Here is an 8,263-nt window from a genome sequence, read left to right as displayed (position 1 = left end):
GACGAGTGGTACGATTGCAATGTTGTAGGAGGAGGAGAAGCCGACATCATCCGATGGACGTCGCCCGAGCACTGCGCTCTGCTGGTGGGCTACTCGCCCACTGCCGTCTTCATCAACGACCCCCACACCGGCAAGCGCGAGCGGTACGATCGCGACCTCTTCATCGATCGCTGGCTTCACCTGGGCACCCAAGCCATCACCTTCCGTGCCTCTTGATGTCGAATCACATCCATTCTAAATCAAATCGCCTCAATCAATTCAAGATCTCTTCAAGATTTTATCTTCTACACGCCGTGGTGATCGATGCGCAATGAGAGTATGATGTCGATCTGGCGCGGCGTCAGCTTGAATAGCCCAAAGCGCGCAAAGTGCTCGGCGCGATCGTCGTCCATCACCACCGCATGATGATGAAGCCTCCGCTTGTCGTCTCCTTCATCAGCGCCCTCGTCTTCATCTTCACGTGATCGCGAGGTGAGGAGCGACACGCGAGTGTCCGCCGCCGGGGTGGCCAGCAGCGGCGCGAGGAGCCCTCGCATGCGCTCCCTGGCCTCGGCCGCCAGCGTCAGCACCACCGCCGCCTCCTTCACACTGCGTGTCGTGTCGTGTCGTGTCGTGTCGTGTCGTGTCGTGTCGTGTCGTGTCGTGTCGTGTCGTGTCGTGTGCGCCGTCAGCAACACGACATGCGGTGAGTGGAGGGGTCGATGGTGGTCGATGGCGTACTCCTTGAAGAAGTTCTGGGGAGAGGCGGTGAAGTCCCGGAAGATGAGAAAGAGCGCATTCATGTCGTGCCGGAACTGCATCGCGCCCACCCGATGGAAGTGGTGCCGCCTGTGTGCGTGTGCGGTCGTGTGCTGGATCGTGTGCGGTTGTTTGTGAGAAGGAGACGATCGACGAGGTTGAAGCTTCTGGGTGGGGGTGGGGGCGCGATGTAGAGACCTGGAGACGACTTGCATGAAGATGAAGTCGTTGAGCTGCTTCGCCACCTGCTGCCACACCTTCACGAAGACCGGCTGCGAGAGGTGGCCGTTGAGCTCCGCCATATCTCGCCGCAGTCGTGACAGACCCTGTGCGCGAGTGCGTGCGCGTCCGTGTGTGTTGTGTGTGTCGTGCGTGTGTCGTGTGTTGCGTCAGCGCGGCGAGTTCGAGACTGCGTGAGCCTGGGCGAGGTACGGTACCTCGCAGATGCCGGCGAGAGGTCGAGCTTGTGCGGTGTGGTCTCGTCGCCCCCCGCCAGCGGCGTCGCGGTCTCGAACTCGGACTTCCAGATGCGCTTCCTGGTCACGTAGGCGCTGGTGTGGGTCTTGAACGCGCGCACGATCACCCCGACCACATTCTCCACCATCTCCCGCCGCAGCCTCCTGTAGTGCGCCACCACATCTGCGCACACGACACGACACGACACGCGGTGGTGAGTGCGTGACGTGACGTGACGTGGCACGCCTGCGGGGTACCGTCGAATACGGTGCTGCTATCGACGTCGGCGTCGGCGTCGGCGGGCGGGGCGCTGGGGGCGTCGGCCAGGGCGTAGTCGTCGGAGTCGCCGATGGCGAGCTCGGCCTGACGCAGCTGCAGGAAGAAGAGCTGCTCGCCCCAGTCCTCCAGCACCGCCCCGCAGTACTTGAGCGAATTGATCAGCCCGCACACCTGCGCATCGACACCGCATAGCGCGTGAGTGTCGTGTGATATCGTGGGTGCCATGTGTGTCGTGTCGCGTCGCGTCGCGTCGCGTCGTAGGACGGACCTTGCTGAACTGGTGGCGGGAGAGGGCGATGAGATTGTCTTCGTAGGTTTCGTTGAGCTTGGCCATGTACTGGGCCAGGAGGGTGATCTGGATTTCGTGCATGAAGCGCAGCCGATGGGACAGACGCGGCAGCATCCGGTAACGCTCTGCCAACGCAACGCGTGCCCCGCGTTGTGTGAGTGTCGCACACACCGCACACACTGCACACACGGCTCGGTCGTACCAGTGACGGAGGAGAGGGTGGTGATGAGCGCGTTGGCCGACTTGGTGGGCTTCATTTCGTGCAGCTGCACGCTCTCGCGCTGCGCCTCCTCGCTCGGTCCCAGCGCGGTCAGGCTGTAGTACTGCGCACGCGCCGCAGAGTTTTTGACGTCAGCCAAGAAACGGAAAGAAATGAATAAATAAATAAATAAATAAAAAAACAGCCGCCGCTCACGAACGCACCAGCGACCAGGGATCGGCAATGGGTTCGAGCATGGCTTTCAAATGCTCGGTGGCCACTGCGCACGCGAGCAAGAGGTCAGAGATGAGAGCACACGACACGACACGCGCGCAACGCATGCGACACGCGCGCGCGCGGAGGAAGCATACGTTTTTCCTCAAGCTCGAGCCACCGGTCGAGGCGGTCGGTGTAGACGTCGAGCACACACGGCGCGTTGGGCAGGCCTTCATCCATCGCTCGCTGGGGTAGTCCCAGATGTCGACCAGCGCCTGCACGACAACGACGACGACAACGACGAATACGAACTGCGTGAGTCTTGTCTGCGTCTCAAAGATGTGCGAATAATTATTAAGCTGATGCGTCGCTACCTTGTGGAAGTCGAGCGTTTCGTTGAGGTTGTGCACGAATATGGCTTCGTTCTTGCTGATGGCGTCGATGTCCTTCCTCGTCTTCTCCTTGATGATTTCAACCAGGCCCTTGATCAACTCCGTCTATACCGTTGGCCCCCGCGTGGGCGTGAGCCAGCGTACATTTGTAAATATTTTTTTAAAAAAAAAGAGAAAAATATAAATGTAATATGCATCCGGAAATATATACCAATAATAACGAATATTAAAACGAATCATTGTGTGGTGATGATCATGAGTTGTTGGGTTGAAACTACCTTGGCGTTGTAGTAGGTTAGATTCTTCTTGTCGAGTAGAGGCTGCACGTGGTGCACCAGAAAGTCGCAGTTGAGGCGAATGACCTCCCGCGTGTCCATCAGGTACCACTCTGGCTGCAGTCGATAGAGAGAGAGAGAGAGAAAGCGAACACGCACCCCCGCACACGCACGACCACACGCACCACACACACCACACACACCACACACCGCACACACAACACGCGCGATATGAGTGGTTCGAACGCGAAGAAGGAAAGGCGACTCTCATCGACCTTTTCGATGTTGTTGGTGGGTCGCTTGGACATGAAGTGGTAGCGGAAGCGCTTGACCAACGGCGCCAGGAGGAGCTGGATGCCCCATAAGTACGCCCCGGCCTTCTCCTCCTGAGCTCCACCGTCCACGTTCACCTGCCCCTGTGGCTCATTACCTAAACCCTCGACCCTGTGTGCGTGTGCGTGTGCGATGGTGTGATGGTGAGTGTGCGGTGGTACGTGCGTGTGCGGTGGTGCGTGTTTCCGTTAGGCCCGTGCTAGGAGGTGGGTGAGCTGATGGCGCGTACGAGAGCTGGACAAGCAGCAGGAGTGAGAAGGACTTGTGAAACGAGTCGAGCGCAGCCGAGTCGGGCAGCGGCGGATTGAGCGGCTGCGACGCGGCGGGAAGCTTGGGCCACAAAATCGCTTCAAACGAACCGCTCACGCGCCTGCACCAGCAAAAAACGAGATAAGCGCGCACGACACACACACACGCGCGGCACCACGCACGCGTGGCGCGTACTCTTTGAGGTGGGAGACCACCGCGCCGAGGCACTGCTCGAACGTTTGGGTGATGTGCTCGCCGAGGTTGGAACAGCTCCGCTTGCTCTGCGGGCACCCGAGGGGGTAATGAGCACCGGTGTGCGCAGCTCAAGTTGTGAGTGAAGGAGGTTGGAGGGGAAGACGGTGCGTACGACGGTGGTCTTGATGGTAAGCAGCTGGAGCAGATAGTCGACTGCGCTCTTGGTGGCACTCTCGGCGGTCTGGTAGATCTGATCTCTGCAAGGCATGGCAAGGTGAACGACACGACACACGACACGCACGAACCGCACGACGCATACGACACGTTGTATCAACAACGCACCTCAGGTGATGAACGTGGATCAGCAACTGGACGTAGCTTTGCACCTCCTGCGTAGAAGAAGAGAAAGAAAGAGGTTGGGCGACTGCGTGCGCCGAGAGCATCAAGGTGGTATGGTGCGGTGGTGAACCTGGAGCTGTTTGATTTTGTGGAGGAGCAGCGTAAGGTCGGGCTCCAACTGGCCCGCTTTGCTGAGGTGCTTGCTCAGCGTCGCGCTCAGCTCTCCTGTGCAAGAGATGGGCAAAGTTAACGAGGTGCTCTCTCGTATGAAGATGGTGGCACCAACCTCTCCTTCGCTGCAAGCTGGCCAGCTCGCGTCCGGCCACCTCAGCCACTTCGCGTGTTCGTGCTACGCCCGCCCTTGCCGCCTCCTCGGTGGCTGCCCTCTGCGCAAGGGATTCAGCATTCAGCATTCAGCATCGGTGCGCTCTGCAGAGTGCAACCTTGTGTGAAGCAGATGGAGAATCGACTGCCGTGGGCAACGGGTGGGTCGAGAGAAGAAGGGAGCACAGACCTTCTTTTGCAGATCTGCATCGGTGGCAATTAATTCCTGAAGCAAAGGCCCTGCCCGACCCAGCGACTCTTCTCCATCCTGAAAGTGTGCATCCAAGAAAGCCTTTGCGGACGCCCAGCCGCTTGAGGGCGCTGCGGCTGCGACCTCGCTTGTCATGGCCTCTGGATTTGTCTGATTTTATAACGTCGATGTTTTTGCTTGTTTTTCCTCTACGTGGCATTCCAGTTGGATTTCTACCTCATGAAGAGCTCTTTTGGGGCCTACTTGGCAAGTACTTGCGCCAACTGGCACAGAATGAAATAAAGAGGGCAAGATGTAGTGTGGATTATTTGGATTTTTATGGATACCGGAAGGTTCACATTTGGAGGGTGTTCAGTGTTGGTTCTCCTCTACCGATCCCCGCATGTTGCTCCAATGAAGATTCGACCGCCGTCTCGAGGCCCTTCACCGTTTCTCAGATGTCGTATTTTTTCTCAAGTCGATGGACGCCTCCGCATTGGCACGCGAGCCCGCTGCAGAAGAAGCCGGAACGAAAGAACTGGCGATAGCCCGCTTACTTGGCGCGCTGCCTCATCTTCCTCCTCTTGCGCTTAAGCCGCCTCATCCTCTTCTTCTTCCACTGTAAATCAGCGCATCAAGGAAATAGTGTGAGAATGCGAAAAGGCTTTTAATAACGATCAAGAAGATCAAGCGAAAGAGCTGAAGGTGTTGAACAGCGCTGCCGCAACAAGAGCGTGGAAGCAAAGAGGGACAGAGAGAAGAGAGAGGGGGGACGGTGGGGGCGAAAGCGGTAGGTACCTTTCCTCTCATTGTTGGGATGCTCCTTACAACAACGAAACTAAGAGGAAGATGCAAGATGCCTCAGGAGCGGTTTTAGCGCTCCAGTTGTCCGCATATATTCAGCCAATCGACAACCCTTTTTGATATCAACCAATAGAGGATAAGTTGCGTTTTTCCCGCTGGTTTCCCAACAAGAAATTCCGCAGGGCACTTGCCGACCGAATTTCGGGATTTTAGGCGTTGGAATGTACGCAATGATGTCCTTTTTAAATTTTTTGGGTTTGTTGCGGTGTTGGCGAGGAAGAAGGGCGAATCCTGGATTGAGTTGCTTGGATTCCATTCCATTTTGGCCCAATTTTGTACAATTAAGTATCCATTAGAATGAGCTCGACCACAGCGCCCGCTACTCCAAGCCCGAAGACTCCCAGCCGAGGGCGCGGACGAGTTAAAGGTAGCCCCCTCACTCCCACATTCAATCCCTTGCCGCGCTCTCGTTTTGCTGGTTCTTCGATGGGTCTGTTCATTGCGCTACGCGTATTACGCCATCCTTCTCGTTCATTAATTTCCTCCTTCTGCCGTTTCCCTTTTGATTTGCTTTGCTTAGCTTTGCTCCCCCTTCTTGGCTGGGGTTCTGATTGCGTTACTTGCAGAGCATGTATTGGGCGATCCCATCCCGGGGCGGTATCCATGGAGTAAAACATACGTTTGCTCTTGCGGAGCTCGACTGCTGTCGCCCGAGGTGGCGCAGATTCACATCAAGAACTTCAATAAGGACAAAGCCGCCCCCGACAGCACGCCCAGCTAAGAGCCACCACGGACTCAAAACGAAAGAATAATCGAATGGGTACCTTCTCCTCACATCATCTTCTCGCGATTTTCATCCTGCCTGTGCTCCTGCTGATCATTCATCTCGAGATTGCTCTGGCTCACTACTCACGCTGTGTGTCTGTTTGTGTCTGTAACGTTACAGGGCGCAAACGACTTATGGTGTAAAATACAACCCTCTTCCTCTTCTTCTTGAACCGCTCCTACCGCGACACATCACCGATGGCCCATTCGCTCTGTAACTCGGAGCTGATGGGCGTGCGTGTCGCGCCACTCCTTTCCTCCTCCACTCTCCTCGCGTTCTTGCATGTACCACCCACTCAGACAGATATTCGCGTTTCACTGCACTCACTCACTCACTCCTCGCTTGGCCCGTTTCTCTCGTCTCTTTCACTTTCCATTTGGATCGCACTCATCACGACACACGCGCACACACTCGCCACCATCGCACCGCACACGCCACGCACCAAGCTAAGATTTTCTTTTCCATTTCTTGGAGCAAAAAAGGTTGGGAAAAAGTTTGGTGATCTCCCATTGGTCGAAAAAGCAGCCGTTTTTGCTTTTCTGTTGGGTCTCGCATCGAACAATCATCATCTCCAAACCAAACAGCAAGCTGCGCCGCACATCGTTCGAGGCAGGTACCTACATTCAGCCTGGCCCGGCGCCCATCCTTCTTCTCCTCTCTGATGCGGGCAGCAGCAATCCTCATGAAGACGACTCGATCACCACTCATTCGTGGGTGAATGAAAATTTATCGATCGTGGCCACGATCCCTTTCATCGAGCGTGGACATGCTGCTGCCAAATGGCTCTGCTCTCTGCACAGTGATGCCCCTTGATTCACACGCACCCTCTTCTCCTTCCACCGATAGATCAATCGAACAACCCCCCCTTCATCCTTCATCCTACTCTTCAACAAAAACGACCATGTCGAGATCGGGCAGCTCAGTCACCATCACCACCAACAAGAGGGACAGCGACTCGCGGACGGTCACGCTCAACGACAGGTTCTCCCAGCTCAGGTCGGATCGTCAGGGCTCGACCGCGCGCCGCCAGGCCGATGATCGCTTCGAAAACGTCATGAACACGCGCACCGGCGGCGGCAGGAACCGCGGTGGTGATGGATGGGGTGATGACAGGGACACCCGTGGAGGAGGACGCTCCTGGGGTCACGATGACAGAGATGTCGCCTCGTACTCCTCTAATGGCGGTGCCCGTCGCGGCCCCCGAGGAGGGGGTAATGGCGGTGGCATCTCTGACTACCAAGGCGGATCCAGGGCTCCCAGCAGGCCTTCCAATGGCGCTCGCCCTGGACGAGGCGGACGTGATGGTGCCCTCAGGGGTCGCGGTGGCGGACGAGGCGGTCGTGGTGGTCGAGGAGGCAGGGGTGGAGGCCGCGGCGGCCGCGATGGCCGCGATCGCAAGCCCGCCTCCAAGGACGCGCTCGATGCCGAGCTCGATTCCTACATGCTGGGCGATTCCGAGACCGCCAAGGTGAAGCTTGACGAGGATCTCGAGAACTACATGAAGTCGGTCGGCCAGGAAGAAGAGGAGGAGAAGGCCGGCGACGAGGCCGCCCCCGAGGGTTCCGCCGTCGCCGATGCCCTCGACGAGAAGAAGGAGGAAGACGCCGCCAACTAATCATTTCCCTCTCTTGTATCTACATGTTATCCACTCCCTTCCCCCTCATTACATTAATAATGAAAAGATTCAACACCATCATTTCACCGATTCGATAAGTTATTCATAACTTTCGTGTTCTCGTGGCGCAAGAGACAACAAGCAAAGATGATGAGTGGAGAAGCAGGAGAGCAGCTGCCGTTGGTGGTGATGGTCGACTTCCTGGCCGACGCCAGCATCGAAGCCGAGGTGTTGAAGGGCGTAGCACGCGTCGAGTGCTGGCAGGTGGAAGGCCACCACGCCCTGCCCGACCACCTCCACGTACACCTCTCCCCCCACCTCTTCTTCTACGTTGGCCTCTTCGTCATCACCCACCCATGAACATGGACCTGGGACATGAACGCGGGCACAGGAGGCCGCTGGTCTGTTGGTGTGGCACCTGGTCCACTTCCCTCGTCAGGTCTTCGAGCAGAAGCTCTCCAGTACGCCACTTCATCACAACTACAACTACTACAACAAGACAACTGTTCAGTTGAGCTCACCCACTCGCGCTACACGACACGAC

At 57.0% G+C, this 8,263-nt stretch overlaps 3 protein-coding genes and 1 pseudogene across 3 annotated transcripts in view; 3 read left to right on the top strand and 1 right to left on the bottom strand.

Annotated features, from left to right (window-relative positions):
* The window catches only part of ACA1_145550 (uncharacterized protein), a gene marked incomplete at both ends in the record, with an annotated part of 506 nt that extends 290 nt beyond the window's left edge, over positions 1-216 (top strand). The window contains one exon of the mRNA XM_004332878.1: positions 29-216. Coding sequence (XP_004332926.1) covers positions 29-216 — 188 coding nt within the window. The remainder of the gene's footprint in view (positions 1-28) is intronic.
* Positions 217-284: 68 nt separating this feature from the next.
* On the bottom strand, positions 285-4,373 carry ACA1_145540 (annotated as a pseudogene).
* A 2,632-nt stretch (positions 4,374-7,005) lies between these two features.
* On the top strand, positions 7,006-7,719 carry ACA1_145530 (uncharacterized protein; the record flags this gene model as incomplete). Its single annotated transcript, XM_004332877.1, has 2 exons — positions 7,006-7,271; positions 7,368-7,719. 2 exons carry the CDS (start codon positions 7,006-7,008, stop codon positions 7,717-7,719), a joined length of 618 nt encoding a protein of 205 aa, XP_004332925.1.
* A 147-nt stretch (positions 7,720-7,866) lies between these two features.
* Positions 7,867-8,079, top strand: ACA1_145520 (uncharacterized protein; the record flags this gene model as incomplete). The annotated part of the gene is made up of 1 exon (XM_004332876.1): positions 7,867-8,079. One exon carries the CDS (start codon positions 7,867-7,869, stop codon positions 8,077-8,079), a length of 213 nt encoding a protein of 70 aa, XP_004332924.1.
* Positions 8,080-8,263: the final 184 nt, after the last annotated feature.

The sequence above is a fragment of the Acanthamoeba castellanii genome (assembly GCF_000313135.1).
Source record: "Acanthamoeba castellanii str. Neff unplaced genomic scaffold scf7180000084710, whole genome shotgun sequence".
Lineage (NCBI taxonomy): Eukaryota > Discosea > Longamoebia > Acanthamoebidae > Acanthamoeba > Acanthamoeba castellanii.
This window is presented reverse-complemented; position numbering and strand designations above follow the sequence as displayed.